Source organism: Mobula hypostoma, chromosome 6 (assembly GCF_963921235.1).
Source record: "Mobula hypostoma chromosome 6, sMobHyp1.1, whole genome shotgun sequence".
In the NCBI taxonomy this organism is placed as follows: domain Eukaryota; kingdom Metazoa; phylum Chordata; class Chondrichthyes; order Myliobatiformes; family Myliobatidae; genus Mobula; species Mobula hypostoma.
The window spans coordinates 177,068,142-177,089,673 of NC_086102.1; the positions used below are offsets into that span (position 1 = coordinate 177,068,142).

Here is a 21,532-nt window from a genome sequence, read left to right on the forward strand (position 1 = left end):
AAGAAGATCGGGAATGTGAACCGGCTAGTGGCAAAGAAATATTAAATCCTTGGTTATCTAAGTGGATTATATATGAATGGCTTCAGCAAATAGGTGATATTCTCTGACCAATCAGACTTTAAACATATAAATAACCTACAGGGAATGTGGCTTAATTTAGATATTTATGAAATAAAAATGCAGAGTTGCCAGCTGTTATTTCTGAATGTTAATTCAGTGAATCAAAACTAGAATCTGGATTTCACACCAGCAATCCCATCTGTAGTCAGTGGAACTTAGCTTGATGGGCACTTGTCTTTCTTATTTATGGGTTTTTCCTGTCTGATCATTTTGGGCCTGGATTTTTTGGAAGGAGCTGATCTTGGTTGTGTTGTCATATTGCTGAATAAATTGTACATTAAAACTGCAAGATCTATTTTTGCCAATAACCTGCAATTCAAATGATTTAGAATATGGTTTTGAGCTTCTCTTGTCCCATCTATGTTGTCCTGTAAATGTTTCGGTGTCCCACTAAGATAAAGGCTTGATTCTGTTTGATTAATACTTGTAGTCTATCGCAGTTTCAGCAGATGGTGCTCACCGATCATGTACATGCTCAGTCAGTTGGAATTGGCAGCCACATTGCTGTTATTTTTGACATAAGCTTAAAAATATATGCAATTTTTTTTAATGTTTATCCTTTTGCTTCTGTATCTTAGTAGCAAAGTAGTTTGCTTCTTTGAAAATATAAATACTCCAAAGTAAAATCTAGTTAACCATAAGAAAACTTTATATTTGAAGGTGAACTGGGAGTTGACTGAATCACCATTAAAGAAGGATATTCCTTTGACAGGGACAGATCATCATGCATTGTGCAAGTATGTTTTCGTCCCTCTTTACACTGCTGTTTTCTACAAGTAACGCAAGTAACTCGGGGGGGGGGTGAGAGTGTTGGGGAGACGGTTGTGTGGTAGTGAAAATAATGGATTATAGCATTTAGAAAACCAGGCACTTTCTCATAGCGCCAATAGAAATACTTTACAATAAAACATAGCATAATTCAGTGAGTAGCTAGGTTCTATGCAGATTCAATTTTTCTTAAACAAATGGTATGTTCTTAAATTGCATACCTATCCCTTTTTTTTTCTAAACCAAGCCTTTCAACAATATCTTAGAACTTATTTAGGGCAGCACAGTAGCGTAGTGGTTAGCACAACGCTTTACAGTTCAAGCAATCCGAGTTCAATTCCTGCCACTGCCTGTAAGGGGTTTCTACGTTCTCCCCGTAATTGCGTGGGTTTCCTCCCACAATCTAAAGACGTACCGGTTGGTAGGTTAATTGGTCATTGTAAATTGTCCCGTGATTAAACTAGGATTAAATCGGGGGATTGCTGGGCAGCGTGGCTCGAAGGGCTAGAGGGGCCTATTCCACACTGTATCTCAATATTTTTTTTAAAAACTTACGTAAGGTAATGATGCTGCAGGTGATCAATAGCCATTACGATGATCGAGCCAAATGAGCTAGACAGGTTTGGAGATTTTGTTCCTTGTGCGGTAAGAGTACTCTGCAAAGCCAAATAGAGTAATAGCATTTTGTTGGAGCTGCACATCTGTTTCATTGATGTTCTGTGCCATTGTGGTCCAGCAGTGCTCAGTTTCTGACTGTGATGCCTTTACAGTTAACAAAATTAATTCTCCTTTCAATATTTGTTAGTGTCTCAAAGCTGTAGCTGCTGAAGATTCCCTTGTTTTCATGTGCCCTAAGCGGGGTGATTCAGACTGGCAATATTCAACAACTGAAATTTTGTTGAATTCACTCACTGCACAAAGCATCAATTCTTTAGCTTCATAGTGGGGTTCAAAAATATAATTTTTTAAAACTACTTCTTAAAAATAGCTTGGACCTGAAAGTTGTAGAATATGAACCATGCAGTAAGCTGCTTCTCTGGGATCGTTATCAATTTTTTTCAGTCCCTGCGTGACCTATTTTGCAAAGAGCCATCTATGTACTTTCCATATTCTGGATTGATTCTTTGCTAATTTGTGTATAATTTTAGTATTTTTTTAATAATGTTTTTGTGAAGATTGCATATCCATTCTGCTTTCCATATCATTTATTTTGAAAATGTAAAGTCCCTCTGTTACAAATTAAGTATCCTGTGATTGTAATATTTGTAATAAAAGACACGCTTAATTATAGATAGGGGCATCACCATCAACCATAGCCTCTTGATTTCACTGTATTAACTTAAAATATGTATAATGAAAAACCTTCTATTCTGCATATCATGTTTTTGTAAGTGGTATATTAAATCTAGTTGGAAGAATCAGTCTTTGAAAGTAAATAAGGTGTGCATGTTAATTAGCTCAAATTTGCATCAGAAAAGATCTCCGAGATGAGGAACTACTTGAAAGGTTGCAATTTCAATTAATGCTGGACCACATTTGTTCCTTGAAAACTTTTCTGGTTTGTATTTTCACTCTGTCAGCCGAAGATAAACTGGTTTATTTATGATAGGATTTTTTAAATTCCCATAATGACACCAGTTATGCATGACTTTTGTTTCTTACTATAGCATTTTATTTCCGAAGCTGTTTCAAGAGCCCGCTAGTATTTTGAGACTTGGAAGTTTCTTTCTGTCTTTCTCAATATTTATTTATTTTTAATCCTTAGCCTATGTATAATCTATTTTGTTCCTTTGTAGGCAGCCGCAGAACTCAGGATAAGTACTCACTCTGCTTAGGAGCAGTAAATATATTCCCCTTGTCCACTCCACACCACTGTTCCAATATTTGCAAATCCCCATAATCTCAAGAAATAATTTTTTCTATCTGATTGTTTCTTCAACAATTAGGCAAAATAGTATGAACAATATATTTGAAATGAATATCCTTCACAACAATAACCTTTAATGTTAAACTGCTAAAAGTGCATAAGGTCTCACCTTATTTACAGAACAGGAGATCTCAGGTTCTTAGCAAAATATAAACTGCCAGAATAACTCAGCAGGATGAGCAGCTTCTGTGGAGACAAAGGGGTAATCAACAGTTCAATCCTGGTATAGGGCCTTGACCTGAAACATTGATCATCTGTCTTCAAAACATTACTTGACCCACAGAATTATTCCAGAATAACTGTTGCTTCAGATTCCAACATCTGCAGTTGCTTGTGCCTTGTTCAGAGCAGATCAATTCGAGTTGCAGAATTATTGTAATATGGTAGACTTCTATACTTTTGGCTCAAGTGGGGAGAAGTCATCTTAAATTCTTGCCCCATATCTTTGTCCATGACTAGTTTACACATGAAAGCATAAAGTGAGAATAGGATTTGCCTTACGAGTTGCCCACTTCTGAGAAACCTATTCATATGCAGAGAGGTTTAAAAAAATCATCTTTTGACTAGTTATCAACTGTACTTCAAACTGAAAGGAGAGAAGATTCAATAAAAAAACATAAAATTTCTCCTTTTGTACATTTTGAGTAGGTCATTTTATGAGATATTAACCAGCAACAATATACCTTCACTGACTACAGAATAGTTATGTTATAGATAAGTGCGTAGTATGCCAGATCAGCAAAGCCAGCTTGCATTCGTGCCAGGGTCTTCAGTGAAGTACCTCTGCATTCCTACTGGCATGTTACCAACCCCTGAAGGGGTGATTATCTTGCCATGCTGGTATAAGTTTGGAGCAGTAATTCAGCAGGATTTATAGTGCCAATCTAGTGCTGGATCTTTGTAAATGCCAGATTAAATTGGACACAAACTTGGCAGTATAAACTGGTTATAAAACATTCGACTTCTGTGTTGAGGAATTAGTTCCAAAATGTGATATTCTCCTATGAAACTAATACATAGTTCCAAAATATTAAAGGTTACACTGCAATAAATGTCATTTTATTTGCAACTGAAAACAATACTGTAGGGTGTTAGAATTCATACCTGCACAAAGTAAGAAGACATTCATTCAAAATGTGATTATTATCACCACCTGGTGGCCTGTCTCCCAACCAGATGATCACAGGTTCAAGAAATGCAGAAAAATTGGCTGTTTTCTACTGTTATAAGCACACCTTCTGTCAGATGATCATGTACCAGCATTGATGACAGTCATGGCCAATCTAAGGCCTAAACTCTCCCTCATTTCTACCATTGAAGGTTGTGTGGTTCTGAGTGATATATGAACAAAAATTTACATTGAGTCCCTATCTTGATGTACAAATTCTTGCATTGCAGAGAGAGGATGGAGTTTGCTTTTCAGGAAATTTATCAAGAATTTAAGCACCTGTCTGCCTTGACAAAAAAACAAACAGAACTTCTCAGTAAATATAACTACAACAAAGAAGTAATAAGTGAGTACTGTACACATTTTATTGTACATCAATTGTTTAGGGCATTTCTGTGAATCTGAAGACCTGAAATATTTCCTAACCTGAAAACCTTTTTGCTATCTGACACCCTAATTTTTCACTATTTCTACAACCAGAGTGATGATTTTTATTAGAACCAATGGACAACAATTTAATTCCAAAGGGCAATTTTAATATTTTCTGGGTAGTGTTGAAAATTCAGTCGAGATTGTTTATTGATTTTGCTATGATGTCATACTTTTCACCAATCTAATTTATATCAGCCATTACAGTGTGATGCTTCTTCCATGTAATGATTTAAAGGTTTAATATTCTCAGTTTGAACTTCCAGCACATTAAATCCTAAGGTAGGAAAATACAAGTTAAAATTAATCCAATGAAAATTTCATGATGTCGAAGTTTTACTAGAAATTTCCTTATGGATTTAAACTGTCTGCTCAATTCCACAGTGGTAATCATACCATTCTAAATTCATCAGCCAAATCAAGATCTTTCTCTATCCCAATAATAATTAAAGAATGTCAGAAAGAGTTTATTTGAGAAATAATTTTTAAAATTTGAAAACGTTAAGCTTAATGCGTAGCTATGTCCTACCAATCCACATTTTTCATTTTATCCTGCAACAAAGTAAGTCTGAACTGTCAAAGAAAGGAGTAAATAGCATATGGTAAAGCTTAGTAAGGATTTCCAAACTTTAGGAGTTTCTATCGATATTTATGAGAAAATTTGCAGTACTCCCCAAATATGTATAGAAATTGAGCGTGCTGTATTAATAATAGAAAGCAACGAGATGAAAGCCGAATTAAACAGACATTTACATCAGTTTTCCCTTAAGATCTCCAGAAAAATTGTGAATTTAGAATTGGAAGGGAGGAAGGAACTCAACTAAATCACTGAGGAAATTGACGGAGCTTGGGGCTGAAATGTCTTTTGACCCTGAAGAATTTCAAACTGGTGGCTTAAAAGCAGTGGCTATCACATTGGTTTAACACTCCCTAGATTTAAGTAAAATTCCATTAGATTGGTAAAATTCCATTAGTTTTGTAACTACTCCAGCCAGTTGGTATAACATTTGTAATAGGGAAATTGCAAAGTCCTATGATTAAAGACCTTAGAATAAGACCCCAAGAAAATTTCAAAGTCGTTGGGCCAAATTTAACATAATTTTGTTTAAAGGGAGATCCTGTTTTTAAAAGAAGGAACATGCTGTGAATGAAGAGAACCTGTGGTTGGACACTACTTAATTTTCCACAAGGAACCTGATTAAGTGCCATGATGAAAATCATTGCACAAAATAAAAGGTCATAGTGTAGGATGTAGCATAGTAGAAAATTGACTGGTTAATTAGAAACAGGGTAGGCATCATTGTGTTTTTACAGCAAGATATAGATAGTGCTGTGCTGCAGACTTAACATTTTACAATTTGTGTAAAAGAATTGGATAAATGCACGATTGCTAAATTTTCTGATGAGACAAAATATGTTGGAAAGCATGTTAAGGGGGTTACAAAGAATTATAGCTAAGTGGGTGGGCAAAGAAAATGAAATTCTGCATTTTGGTAAAAAAGAAATGTAAAAGCACAATATAGAAATGAGTTTACAGAGCTCTGAAATGCAGAGTGATTTGTGTTTGTTCATGTATAATGTAAAAATGATTACTGTGCAAGTATAGTAAGTAATTAGGGAAGCTAACAGAATGTTGTTGTTTGTTGCTCTGGGGAATTGAATACAAAGTACAGAGTTTACTCGTGTTATATATGACATGGGTGGGATGAAATCCAGAGCTGTGTCTGCAGTATTGCTAGATAAGACCAAAGGGAAGGAGTCTAAGAAATTTACTGGACTGATGCTCAGGATAAACAGGTTATCTCAGGAACGAATATTATCTCCATCAATTTTCAGAAAATTGAGTGGACTTGATTGAAGCAGAGTCTTTTCAATATTTTAAAGACAAAAATAGCTGATAATTCTTGATAAATAGGCGTTTTGGTTACTTGTGGGTAGGTGGAATGTGGCATCAAAATCAAAATCAGGTTTAATATCACCAGTACATGTCGTGACATTTGTTAACTTTGCAGCTGCATTACAATGCAATACGTGATAAATATAGAAAATAATAAATCAATTACAGGAAGTATATACATGTATTTTAAATAGTTAAATTAAAAATAGTGTAAAAAACAGAAATAAAAAAAGAACACAGAAATCAGCCAATATCTTATTGAAGATAACAAATTTCATGACCCATGCGGTGATAATAAACCTGATTCTGAATATCAGAGTAGGCTTGAGGACAAGAATGGTCTATTGCTCAATCCAGATGTTCGTGTTTGCTAGTTATCAGCTATCGCAGTAAGGTATCAACTGCTGTACCTTCCAACTGCTGTACCTTCCAACTGTTGGTGTGTTGGAACTGCAAAACAGTTTAGTAGATGAAAGCTATTTTAGTCTCAAATATTTGGACATTGGAACTCTTTAGGAACAGACTTAATGTCTCAGCATTTATACAAGTACATTTGCCACTGCCACAACCTGTAATGTAGCTGAAGGATCTGAGTGCAAGTATTCTTTGTATTAGTGGTGAAAATGATGGGATCACATATATTGCCTATATGTTATGAGTGGGAGTTGTGAAAATTTCAGGGTAACAACAAAAATAGTAAGAGTCACATTCTTATAAATGTTTCCTTATCGATTTCTAAACACTCTAAATATCAGGGGATGTTGTATTAGTGGTGTTGAGGTAAAAGATCAGCTATGAACGTAGTGAGTGCCAAAGTAGACACAAGGGACCAAGTGACCTGGTTCTGCTTCTGTGTATTCTGTTCTTATTGGTGATCTGATTTCTAATAATGAAATGCTTGTTTTTGCTTGGTTTTCCAATTTTAGATATGCCTTTCTCAATGCCTATACAATGCACAGATGAAGGAGAGCAAGAACATATAGTTAAAACCAATGTGAAGGAGGGAAGCATATCAAAGGACTTTGTTGCATCACAAGGCTACAGAGTTCAACAGGGGCAGCTTCCAGTTGTTGAGTCATTATCTGAGTTAGATATCAAATTCCCACCTTCAGGTAATTACGAATTCCTAAACAGTGCACCAGAAAAATCAAAACTAAAGCTTCCTGTTGAAATCCCTACTTGCGATGTTGAAGAGGTGCTGTTGAAAGATGATATCCAGGACTTGAGTAAGAAATGCAATAAAGAAGAATGGACTTCATTTGAAATTTGCAATGCGGGACCAATTAATGAAGAGTCCAACAACCTCTTCTGTGGTGAACAAGGGAAGTGTGCAAACATTAATATTGAAAGAACCCCGTTTAGAAATCCTTCAAGCCCTACTGTTCATAAACCTTCAAATCCTTTCCTAAATGTTGAAGAATCTACCATTAAGCTTCCAACAACAGAGATAAGAGGACCTCAGCAGGTAAGTCAAAAAATCAAAAATCATCGTTATAAGTAATTTCTGTTGCAGTCTTGTTTACTCAGTATTTTGAGTTTACATTTACAATTGGGTCATTTTAATGTCAAAATAATGGAGGCTGGTGTTTATAAATGCTTAAATTTATGACAACCACAGGCAAATAGCAGATTGTTGATTAAATGTTAATATACAGTAGATTCTAATTAATCCAAATGCATCAGGACCAGTAAATTTTGGCCCAATTAAGCAGCTGCCCCAAAAGGCCAAAGTTTCATGAAAACAGTTGTTTTTAAAAAAGGTATAAAAAGACAAACTACCATTTAACTGAGTCACAAACTATGTATTTAAGTGAAATACAGAACAAATTGGAACAGTACCAATCATACGACAGTACTATAAAACTGTGTCGTAGTTCATAATAGTTATCAACATAGGAATTTATCCAGTGTACACTGCCATGTTCTTTTGACTGCAAATGAACAAAATCAATGCTGACATCCAGAATGATTCTTTTGGCTAGGGTCAAATCTTTTCGTGGCATCTTGGCAAGGGTCAGAAATTTTTTAAAGTCAAAAAACAAAATGACCAAAATCACTGCTTTTTACATCGGTGTCCATCGGCACAAATGAACAAAATGACTGTGGCGGAGATGAGGCTGAGTTCAGGGCTACGGTAGGAAACTTTGTCACATGGTGTGAGCAGAATTATCTGCAGCTTAATGTGAAAAAGATTTAAGGAGCTGGTGGTAGACCTGAGGAGAGCTAAGGCACCGGTGACCCCTGTTTCCATCCAGGGGGTCAGTGTGGACATGGTGGAGGATTACAAATACCTGGAGATACGAATTGACAATAAACTGGACTGGTCAAAGAACACTGAGGCTGTCTACAAGAAGGGTCAGAGCCGTCTCTATTTCCTGAGGAGACTGAGGTCCTTTAACATCTGCCGGACGACGCTGAGGATGACATCTTGTGGTGGCCAGTGCGATCATGTTTGCTGTTGTGTGCTGGGGCAGCAGGCTGAGGGTAGCAGACACCAGCAGAATCAACAAACTCATTTGTAAGGCCAGTGACGTTGTGGGGATGGTACCGGACTCTCTGACGGTGGTGTCTGAAAAGAGGATACTGTCTAAGTTACATGCCATCTTGGACAATGTCTCCCATCCACTACATAATGTACTGGTTGGACACGGGAGTACATTCAGCCAGAGACTCATTCCACTGAGATGCAACACAGAGTGTCATAGGAAGTCATTCCTGCCTGTGGCCATCAAACTTTACAACTCCTTCCTTGGAGGGTCAGACACCCTGAGCCAATAGGCTGGTCCTGGACTTATTTCATAATTTACTGGCATAATTTACGTATTACTATTTAACTATTTATGGTTTTATTACTATTTAATTACTTATGGTGCAACTGTAACGAAAACCAATTTCCCCCGGGATCAATAAAGTATGACTATGACTAACTCAAGCACACGCATCTGACGCTATTTAAAAACTATTTGCCCTAAGCACGGTGCAGTGTCTGATGTCCACACAAAGTGCACACGACTGATCCTAGTAAGAAACTGTACAGAAACAATCTCCTGTCCCAATTAAGCGGCATAGTATCCCAAATAAGCAAAGGGAATCCCAGCTATTTCCTCGATTAATTTTTTGCTCTTTAAGTATTGTCCCAAGTAAGTGGCTGCCTGATTAACCAGTAACCTAATTAACCGGAATCCACTGTTTCTTATTTTTCTCAATCGTATCTGGTTTAACTTCACAAAGCTTTAATGTACTTTCTTTTGATTTCATTTGAACATCTTTACTAAATTTGAAAGATGGTACAAATTTCAGTTTCATTACATTGATCAAATTTAATAATGTTTAACTTGTGATGTACGAGTTATTATTGCCAATCATTCAAATATGAATATGACCATAGAGTATGCGGGGTCTTGTTTTTCCACAACTGGAGGTTTTAACATCACACACAAAACCTTTGACGACTCCTCTTTCAAGTAGTCTGTCTTTTTATTTCCTTATTCTTTCTGATTTCATATTGAATTTAACTACTAAAGGCTTCCATCTAGTATCTGCTTCTGAGTTGATTTATTCCAGAGCGCAGATCCTACAGATATGACGGAGGTACAGGTAAGAGAGGAGAGGGAGTGACTCTTTTGATGAAAGGGAATTTAATAATGGTAATCAGAAAAGATATTCTTGGGGGGGGTAGTTAGGACTTGGAAACAAGAGAGGGATAGTCAGTCTAGGATTGTATTGTAGGCAACCCCCACCCTACCCCTTGAGTAACAAGTGTGTTGGGTAAATTGATGGATGGGTATCCTGAGGGATCTACCAATATTTGGAGGTCGGTGTCTAGTGGTCTGCCACAAGAGTCAGTGCTGAGACCTTTGTGATTTATATAAATGATGTGGATGTGAATATACAAGGCATGTTAGTAAGTGTGTGGATGATACTAAAATAAGTGGTGTTGTAGATAGTGTAGAAGGTTATGAAAAATAACAGATCTTGATCAGCTACGTTTTCAGGTTAAGGATTAGCATATGGTTTTCCATCCAGATAAAAGTAGGATATTACATTTTGGGAGATCAAGCCAGGGTAGGACTTGTACAATGAATGGTAGGGCTTTGGGGAATGTTGTGAAACAGAAGGACCTAGGAGTGCCAGTGCGGATTCCTCCAAAAGCTCCATCACATGTAGGTTGAGCGACCTTAATCAGTCAGGGAAAGAGAGTATTGGAGTTGGAAAGATATGTTGCAGTTATATCACGTGGATGAGGCTGCATTTGGAGTATTATGTACACTTTTGGTCACAATTAACCTCTCCCCTCCTCTGATGCCACCAACTTTCCTCCCCCCGCTGATCCCAGCTCTAATCCCTGCTGTGTCTTCAGCATTGTTTCCAAACTTCCCCTCCCTGGGAACATTCTGTCCTCAGCAAGGACCTTATCTTTGTATCCCTTCACATGCACCTCAGTGAGTTCCGCACCTGCCATGATGCTGAGCTCTTCTGTTACCTCCATTTCTGAGCCACATCTTAGGCAAGAACTCCCCACCACACACCAATGATTCCTTCTCCCATCTCCAGCCCTTTTCTTCTTGGACCCCCACTCTGGTTCTCTGCCTGCTCTGGATTTTTCATCTTTAATTGCCAACAAGACATCAACCAGCTTGACTTCAGCATTCCTCTCTCCTCCTCAAACCTTACCCCTTATGATGCACTATCTTCCACTCTCTCCGCATCAATCCCAACCTCACCACCAAACCCACAGACAAAGGTGGTACTGTTTTAGTGTGGCAGACTGACCTCTACCTTGCTGAGGCCAGGTCACAACTCTCAAAACACTACTTCTTGCCTACCCCTTGAAGAGAACCCCACTCCAGACCATGTGAAAATTGTTTCTGACATTGCTGACCTCGTCAACCCCGGAGAACTTCCATCCACTACCACCAAACTCATAGTTCCCCTTTTTCTCAATAAAAGAATGAACCAGTTCCCCTTCATTACCACCATCTTCTGTCTGGCAGAACTGGTCCTCATCCTCAACAATTTCTTCTTCGGCTCCTCCCACTTTCTTCAAATTCTTGGGGTAGCCATGGACACCAGCTGCACTTACCTTTTTGTTAGCTATGTAGAACAGTCCATGTTCCAACCCTTCCCCAGTAATGCTCCCCAACTCTTCCAGCGCTACATTGAGGACTGCGTTAGTGGTGCTTCATACACTTGTGCTGATCTCGTCAGTTTCATCAGCATTGCCTCCCAATTTCCACCCTGCCCTTGAATTCACTTGGTCCATTTCTGACGCTTCTCACCCCTTTCTTAATCTTTCTGTCTCCATCTCTGTAGACAGACTGTCTACCAACATCTTTTGTACACCGACCGAATCCCATGGCTATCTTGACTACACCTCTTCCCAACCTGTCTCCTATAAAAACATTCTTCCCTTTTCTCAATTCCTTGGACTCTGAGGCATCTGTTCCCAGGATGAATCTTTCCTTTCCAGGACCTGATGTCCTCCTTCAAAGAACAGAGCTTCTCTTCCTCCACCATTGATGCTGCCCTCACCCACATCTCCTCCATTTCCCAGATATCTTCGCTTACCACATCTTCCCACCAGCTTAGTGATAGATTTCCTCTTTTCCTTACCTACCACCCATGAGGGTCCACATCCAACACATCATTCTCCGCGACTTCCACTACCTTCAATGGGATCTTACCACCAAACACATTTTCGCCTGAGCCCCCACCCCCAATTCTCTGCTTTTCGCAGAGATCACTCCCCCTGTAATTCCCTTTTCCATTCATCTCTCCCCTCTAAACTCCCTTCTGGCACGTATTCCTGCAAGTGACAGAAATGCTACACATGCCCATTCACCTCCTCTCTTACCTCTATTCAGATCTCCAAACAACCATTCCAGGTGAAGCAACACTTTACCTGCACATCTGTTGGGGTCATCTATTGTATCTGGTGCTTCTGATGTGGCCTTCTCTACATTGGCGAAACCTGAGGTAAATTGGGGAACATTTTGTTCGAGCACTTCTGCTCAATCCATCAAAAGAGAATTTCCAACCATCAAAAGAGAATTGACTATTTTAAATCCTATCTCCACTTTCATTCTGACATGTCAGTCCATGGCCGCCTCTTTTGCCATGAAGAGGCCATTCTCAAGGTGGAGGAGCAACACCTCGTATTCTGTCTAGGTAGCCTCCAACCTGATGACATCAACATCGATTTCTCTTTCCGGTAATTTTTTTTTCCTCTCCCAATTCCTCCTCCTTCCATTCCCCACTCTGGCCTCTTACTGTTCTCTACACTTGCCTATCACCTGTGCCCATTCTTCTTCCCTTTTTCCTATGGTCCACTCTCCTCTCCATCAGACTCATTCTTCAGCCCTTTACCTTTCCCACCCACCTGGGTTCACCTATCACCTGCTAGTTAGTCCTTCTCCTTTTCGCACCCCCCCCCCCAAACATTTATTCTGGCATCTTCCCACATCCTTTCCAGTCCTAAAGAAGGTTTTTATTAATTTTCATAGATGCTGCTGGACCTGCTGAGTTCCTCCAGTGTTTTGTGTGAGTTGTATTGGAAAGAATACAGTAAAGGTTTACCAGGATGTTGCCTGGACTTGTGGGCCTGACTTACAATGAGAGATTGTGAGGTCTATGACTTTATTCCATGGAACATAGTAGATTGAGGGGTGATCTGTTAGGAGATCAGATAATGAGAATCATAGACAAGGTGAGGGCATATACAGTAGTCTTTTTCTCAGGAAGGTGGGTATTGAGAACAAGAGAGCGTAGATTTAAGATTAGAGTGGAATAAAAGGACATCTGGGACAGTTTCTCCATGCAAAAGGTGGTGCACATTTGGAATGAGCTGCCAGAAGTGGTTGTTGATGAGGACACATTAGCAACACTTACAAGCCATCTCTATAAGTACATGGTGAGACCTTAGAAGGTTATGGGCCAAATTTGGGGCAGATGGGACTAGTTTGCAACACAACAGTCGCCATGGGCCAGTTGGGCCTAAGGATCTATTTCCATGCTATGTCTTTCATTTGAAGTTAAATAAATGTACTTTATTTTGTCCTACTTGCTCAGGTTCCAATTGCCCTGTTAATCTCACTACATTATTCTCATTTGGATGTTCAGAAATGTAGCAGAAGAGTACTTGGCCAAGTCTAGCTAATGATGAACATTTTTTTAATGCCTTGCTGTGTTTATTTAGCTGTGTTCACCCATTAGATGTTTTGCTAGCTTATGAGCAATGTCCTTTCGTTAATACTCATGATCAGAAAGCATTCTTCTCACAAATAGGTATATTGCAATGTTAATACCTTGCACTTTATTCTACTAGACTTAGATTAATTCCACTGAACTCTAAACTATTGTACAGTTAATGATTTGGATTCAAACCAATAGGGTTTAACTTTTTGATATGAAAGAATTGAGTAAGTGCATTGGTTACAGGTAAGGATTTGCAGAAGACTTGCTAGGTGGAGTATGCACTCCATGAAGCTAACATTTTCTGTAAAGTTTACCTTTTTGATAGGAAACAATTGATTAAGTACATTGATTCCAGGTAAGGATCTGCAGAGGACTTCCTGGGTGGAGTAAGCATTCTGTAAATTATTATTTTCATTGTTGGTATGATAGCTTTTTCTCGTGAATGACTGTGTGATTCAACTTTCTGCACCTAATTATCAATCAGGAGCTGTAGGTGGAAACCATTTTGCCTTATAATCACTTTCTAATCATTCACTGAACTTCCTTTAGAGAAATAGATCTTCCTTTCTTATGTAACCTAGCAGTAAAGCACAGTGCTGATACCTACTTTACTGGTTGTTAATGTGAGATTTCAATTTGACAGTTTATTTTGAGAAAGATTTGCAGCTGGGTATCTAGAGATTTCTATGGTGACGAAAACAATCACTTGCTTAACTTGACATTGAATCAATTGCAATTGTCTATCCCTTCATCAACGTGATGCAATTGTATTTTGTCATTCGGAGGAAAGCTAGAAAAATGAAATTCCCCTTAGATACTCTGATCTTTCTCAAAGGCTCCAGATAGGAATGCTGCAATGCAGGAAATCAGTTTCATCACTGCGAATCCTGGTGGCTGTAGTGGAATACTTGAAGACATCAGTGAAGATTTAGAATCTGTGATATGATTCATCAGACTTGCACAGCACAGAAGTAGGCCATTTGGCTCTCTAATTCTATGCCAACCATCAAATACCCACTTATAGTAATTCCATTTATCAGCACCTAATCACTACTCTTCTATATCTTTTCAATTGATGTGCTTTTCCTGGTACTTTCAAAATATAAGAAAAACCTGACCCCTCCACCTTCTCAGGTGGTGCATTTCAGGTTGCAATCACCTGCAAGGGAGTAAGGGGATGGGAGATTTCCTTCTAACCTTATTAATCTTCATTTTAAACCTACACCCTAAGAAGTCACTGTCTCCCACTATCTACCCTATTTATGTCTCATAATGTGGCAAATGTCTCCCAAATGTCTCTGTTTTAATAAAAATAAACCCAGCAGCTTCCCAGTAAATCTCATCTGCACCTTCTACAGTACATTCACATCCTTCCGATCATGTGGAAACCAGAGCTACACATTGTAGCGCAAGCAGCCCACACAAAATACCGGAAGAACTCAGCGGGTCAGGAAGCATGCACAGAAATGAATAGACAGTCAGTGTTTTGGGCTGAAACCCTTCTTCAGGACTGGAAAGGAAGGGGGAAGACACCAGAGTGAAAAGGTGAGGGGAGAGCAAGGAGGATAACAAGAAGGTGATAGGTGAAGTCAGGTGGGTAGGAAAGATAAAGGGCTGGAGAGGAATGGATCTGATAGAGGAGAGTGGACCAGCGGAGAATGGGAAGGAGGAGGGGACCCAGGGGGAGGTAATGGGCAGGTGAGAAGAGGTCAGAGACGAGAGTGGGGAATAGAGGGGAGGGGGAGGAATTTTTTCAGAGCTTTTGCCGAACCAGTGTTTTAATACAGCTGTTCCATAACCACCTTGCTCTTATGTTCTATGAGCTGGTCACTGAAGTCGCGACATACTTTATGCCTTTAATCCTTCTTCATCACCTTATCATCTTGAGTTGCCTCCTTTGTGGATTTATGGGTATAGAACATAGAACAGTAGACAACAATACAAGCCTACAATTTTAGACTGACATTTTAACCTGCTCCAAGATCAGTTTAACCCTTCCCTCCCACAAAGCCCTCCATTTTTCTTTCATCCATGTGCCTATCTAAAAATCTCTTAAATGTCCTTAATGTGTCTGACTCTAACACCACCCCTGGCAGCGTGTTCCATGCACCCACCACTATGATTTTTTTTAAATCTTGCCTCTGACATTTCTCCCCCACCCCGCCCCCATACTTTCCTCGAATCACTTTAAAATTATGTTCTCTTGTATGAGTCACTTCCGCCCTGGGAAAAAGTCGTTGGCTCTCCACTATGTTGATGCCTCTTGTACACCTCTGTCAAGTCACCTCTCGTCCTTCTTTGTGCCAAAAAGAAAAACCTCAATCTTTTGCTCAATCTTTTCTCATAAGACATGCTATGCAAATCTCCTCTCCAACCCCTGTACAGCTTCTTCATCCTTCCTATCATGAGGCAACCAGAACTGAACAGAATACTCCGTATGGTTTAACCCAAGTTTTATGGATCTGCAACATTACTTTGCCGCTCTTGAAATCAATCCCCCATCTAATGGAGGTTAAAAACACCATACGCCGCCTTAAGCACCCTCTCAGCTTTTGTGGCAACTTTAAGGGATCTCTGAACATGGACTCTAAGATCCCTCTGTTCTTCCACACTGTTTAGAATCCTGCTATTAACACTGTACTCTGCTTTCAAGTTTGGCCTTCCAAAATAAATCACTTCGCATGTTTCCGGATTGAATTCCATCAGCCACCTTTCAGCCCAGCTCTGCATACTATCAATAACCTGTTATAACCTATGGCAACCTTCTGGTTCCTAACCCCCTGCTACCCTAGTTCAAACCCTCTCCAAATGCTCAAGCGAACCTACCCACAAGGATATGAACCAAAGTTACTTTGTTCCTCTATGATGATACCTCACTCACCTGCTGGTTGTTCATCAACTTCAGCTTGTTATTTCACACAATCATCCTTCAGAGGCTGGTGGGTAAACTGTCCTCACTGGAACTCAACACCCCTCTATTTAACTGGATCTTGGAGTTCTTGACAGAAAGACCCCAGTCAGTCCAATTAGGCAGCAATATCTCAAGCTCCATCACGCCGAGCACTGATGTCTCTCAGGACTGTGTGCTCAGTCCACTGCTGACTCACGACTGCACTTCCAGATTCAGCTCAAAACTGCATCAAGTTTGCTGAGAAGACCACAGTGATTGACCTGATAGCAGCAAAGATGAGTTGGCATACAGAGAGGCGGTAGAGAGGCTTGTCAAATGGTGTGAGAACAACAACCTGAGTCTCAATGTGTACAAGACGAAAGGTGGACTTCAGGTAGACACAAGTCAACCACTCTCCATTCCACATCAATGGTTCTGCTGTAGAGCACAAAGTTCCTTGCTGTGCACATAACAGACAATCTAACCTGAAGCCACAACACCTCCTCACTAGTCAAGAAGGCACAGCAGTGTCTATACTTTGAGGAAGTTCAGACATGCAAGGCCCCCCACTCCCGTTTCGACAGCTTTGCACAGGAGCGTCTTGAGAGCGGCCTGTCTAGCTGCATCATTATGGGGTATGGAAGCTGGAAGGAATCATACCACAGTAAAAAGGCTGAGATGATCATCGGGGTCTTCCCCCCCCCCCCCCGCCGGGTTTGTGACATTCAATGGGGGCGTTGCAGACAAAGGACCCGAGGGATTCTTTGTTACCCAACCCACATTCTCTTTGACCCACCACCATAAGGAAGGAGGTACAGAAGCATCAGGATTAGGACTGCCAGACTGGGTAACAGCTTTTTCTCTCAGGCTGTGAAACTCATAAATACCCTGCCACCATTGAGGTTTCATCACAAGGACAGCGAGCTGTTTACTTTTTTGACAATAAGACCTTATGATATAGGAGCTGAGCCAAGCCTTTTGGCCAGTTGAGTCTGCTCTGCCATCTCATCATGACTGATCCATTTTTCTTCTCAACCCCAGTCCGCTGCCTCCTCCCTGACTCATCAAGAATCTATCAAGTTCCACCTTAATTACATTCAATAACCTGACCTCCACAGCTGCCTGTTGCAACAAATTACACGGATTCACCACCCTCTGGCTAAAGCTGCTCATCTCCGTTCAAAATGGGCATCCTTCTATTCTGAGGCTGTGCCCGCTGGTCCTAGACTCCCCCACTATAGGAAACATCCTCTTCACATCCACTCTATTAAATGATAAAAAGCCTAGATAGGTTTCAATGAGATTTCCCCCTCATTTTTCTAAATTCCACCAATACCAGCCCAGAGCCGTCAAACTTTCCTCATGTGATAACCTTGTCATTCCCTAATCATTCCTACACTCATGAACCTCCTCTGAGCCCTCTCCAAAGTCAGCACATCCTTTGAGATCATGGGCCCAAAACTGCTCACAATACTCTAAGTGAGGCCTCACTGATACCTTATAAAGCCTCAGCATTACATCCTTGCTTTTATATTTGATTCCTCTCGAAAAGAATGCCAGCATTCTATTTGCATTCCGCGCTACCGACTCAACCTGCAAGTTAACCTTTAGGGAATCCTGCGCGAGGACTTCCGAGTCCCTTTGCACCTTAGATTTTTGAATTTAACTGTTGTCTGTGATTATTAGCAGTCTATAATTCCATGATTTGTACGTGTATTGGGACTAACCATGAGCCCTCATCTACAGTTGGGAGATCTTGCAGAGCTGGAGCTCACACTTCAAATGTGAACCGTACATACAATGTGCTGGAGGAGCTCAACAGGTCAGGCAGCATCTCCACATCTCCTGGTTTCCTATCACTTGCTACTTTGTACTTCTCCTTCCTTTCCCCCACCTTATTCTGACCTCTTCCCCTTCCTTTCCAGTCCTGATGAAGGGTCTCAGCCCAAAACGTTGAGTGTTTATTCCCATCCATAGATGCTGCTGGACCCACTGAGCTCTTCCAGCACATTACGTACATTGCTCAACATTTCCAACATCTGTAGTACCTTTTGTGTTAAATGTGAACCAACTGCTTTCAGATGCCGAAACCTTAAATCTCAAACTTATCTACTTACGTTGACATACAGCTCCTACTTAGCATAATGCTGCACTGTCAGTTCTGCAGTGGGGAACTACTTTCTAGAATAGAGACCCTATTGATTTCTTCTGGGAGTCTTGGTCTTCAGATTTCATGTCCAAGAAGAAGTCAAGCTTCTTTATAAACTATACTTAGTCATAGTCATAGTCATACTTTATTGATCCCGGGGGAAATTGGTTTTTGTTACAGTTGCACCATAAATAATAAATAGTAATAAACCATAAATAGTTAAATAGTAAAAAGTAAGTTATGCCAGGAAATAAGTCCAGGACCAGCCTATTGGCTCAGGGTGTCTGACCCTCCAAGGGAGGAGTTGTAAAGTTTGATGGCCACAGGCAGGAATGACTTCCTATGACGCTCTGTGTTGCATCTCGGTGGAATGAGTCTCTGGCTGAATGTTTCTTATTAAGTAATACTTCAATATTAATTGTGTCCAAGTTTTTTGTTCTTGGTTTTATATTCTTTGAACTTCATAATTTTTAAAGAGTTTGATGTGAGAGAAATTTCAAAACTGAAAAGTTGTACTTCTAGGTAGTTGAGGGGGAGCTGGTTAGCAATAACTGAGACCTGGTTTCTCTCAGCTGGCACCTGATGAGATTGAGCCTCTCCATCTCTTCTCATTGAATACAGTGATGACAGTCTGGGCATAACTTAACTCAGTATTTTACACATCTCATGGAGATCCACAGTCTTGAATCTCTTCCTAAAAAGTAGCAGAACCACATTGTATTGACTAACTAGAATCACATTTTATCTCTGACTTGTGTCGAAAATAATTTGGATGGTGGAAGGAAAGTCCCCTCTGGCTGGAAGAATCTAATGTCAAATGAATTTGGATAATCTCCATTTAATTTCTTGTATGTAACTGGGTCCAATTTGGCTCTATTTATTAGTGTAACAGATCAATTTAAGAATTGATGTGAAAAGTAGAGTAGGGGTGTATGTGGTTGGGTTGGGGGTGGGGGGGGACTGGTGAATAAATTGCTGAGGTACTTGGAGATGGGATTGAGTAGTATTCACTTTGCAGTTTGCCTGCTGTATTTAATGTTGACACAAACTTCCTGATGTGTCCTTTCCCCAATACTTTTATTTTTGATGAGGGATTATTTAATAAGCAAGCTAATTAATTCATAGCAATTTGAATTAATAATTTCCACTTGAAAAATTAGGATAGAATCAGTTTCGCGGGCAATGCTGTGCGTTAGCTCTTGATATCAAAAGCAATTTAAATCGCATTTGCCTTTTAATATGTCTTTTTGCACAACGTACTTTTGGAGCTCTTTTAGAATAAATTTTGCCATTCAAGACAATCACTTGACATTTATTTTGAGAATATGATTTCAAATTACAGTAAAAAGATGCTAGCCGCCAAATTAAGCTTAATGAGTTTCGGAAGGTTATTGAGTGGAATAATGAAGGTTTTTGTTGAAGCTCTACATACATCAGGACAGTTGTGTACCCTGGCAATTGTGCACGTGCTGAGCAAACTAAACTCTCTTCCAGCTGGTTAAGGCCAAATGCTCTCCTTAAACTCATTAAATATACATAGATAACAGAGTATATTTTGCCTAATACTTGTAGGCTGTAGACTTCAAGCTATGTTAGTTCTCTCACCTTTATTTAGTGCCACATGTCAGGGAGGTTGATTTCACTGCCCATTAATCACAGCATTTTTTTTATCAAATGCTTGAGCAATTATTTATTTGCCATTATTTTAAAAAATCAATTTAAAGTGTATTAGTCAGCTACTTGAATAAAAACCTATTCTGGAATATTGTCATCTTTCAGTAAGGACCTCAGAGTTCTCACTAAAGGACTTTGGTATGCATTATATACTCCGCCTGTGCATTATTCGATTCTAGCGTTCCCAAATGTTATAGTCATAGTCATACTTTATTGATCCCGAGGGAAATTGGTTTTCGTTACAGTTGCACCATAAATAATAAATAGTAAATAGAATAGAATAGAAACATGAGAAAATCTGCAGATGCTGGGAACATGTTACAAACATGAGAAAATCTGCAGATGCTGGAAATCCAAAGCAACACACACAAAATGCTGGAGGAACTCAGCAGGTCAGGCAGCATCTATGGAAGAGAATAAATGGTCGAGATTTCTGGCTGAGACATTTCATCAGGACTGGAAAGGAAGGAGAGAAGTCAGAATATGAAGGTGGGGGAGAGGAGTAGGAAGTACAAGGTGGCAAGTGCTGATATGAGTATTTCAGAGCAGTTGTGGCCTATTACACATCTGATGATTGGATCAGAGAATATTTCCCACACATTTAAGTTTTGTATTATTTTCCTCTATTTAATGTTTTGTTATCGAGCATATAGAGGATGTGGAATGTTGCAAAATCAGTTTCCATTTGGATTTTTCATTCTCTGTTTTCTTTCTTCACAAATATCTTTTAACAAAATATATGGTTTGCAATTTGTGATTATCTTTCGTATAAAAAGAACTTGCTATTTAAAAAAATAATCCCAGAGTTTAATAGAATGCTGGAATAAGGAATAATGACACCTCCAATGGGATCCCACCACTAAGCACATCTTTCCCTCCCCCCCCCGCATTCCGCGGGGATCGCTCCCTACGCAACTCCCTTGTCCATTTGTCGCCCCCATCCCTCCCCACTGATCTCCCTCCTGGCACTTATCCGTGTAAGCGGAACAAGTGCTACACATGCCCTTACACTTCCTCCCTTACCACCATTCAGGGCCCCAAACAGTCCTTCCAGGTGAGGCAACACTTCACCTGTGAGTCGGCTGGGGTGATATAATGAGTCCGGTGCTCCGGATGTGGCCTTTTATATATTGGCAAGACCCGACGCAGACTGGGAGACCGCTTTGCTGAACACCTACGCTCTGTCCACCAGAGAAAGCAGGATCTCCCAGTGGCCACACATTTTAATTCCACGTCCCATTCCCATTCTGACATGTCTATCCATGGCCTCCTCTACTGTAAAAATGAAGCCACACTCAGGTTGGAGGAACAACACC

General features: G+C 39.8%; 1 protein-coding gene across 2 annotated transcripts in view; it reads left to right on the forward strand.

The window, feature by feature from the left end:
* Nucleotides 1–21,532, forward strand: part of LOC134348632 (TRAF family member-associated NF-kappa-B activator-like) — a 103,019-nt gene that overhangs the window by 53,716 nt on the left and 27,771 nt on the right. For both annotated transcript variants that reach the window (XM_063052322.1, XM_063052323.1), the window contains exons 6-8: nt 781–857; nt 4,214–4,329; nt 7,236–7,774. In XM_063052322.1, coding sequence (XP_062908392.1) covers nt 781–857; nt 4,214–4,329; nt 7,236–7,774 — 732 coding nt within the window. The remainder of the gene's footprint in view (nt 1–780; nt 858–4,213; nt 4,330–7,235; nt 7,775–21,532) is intronic.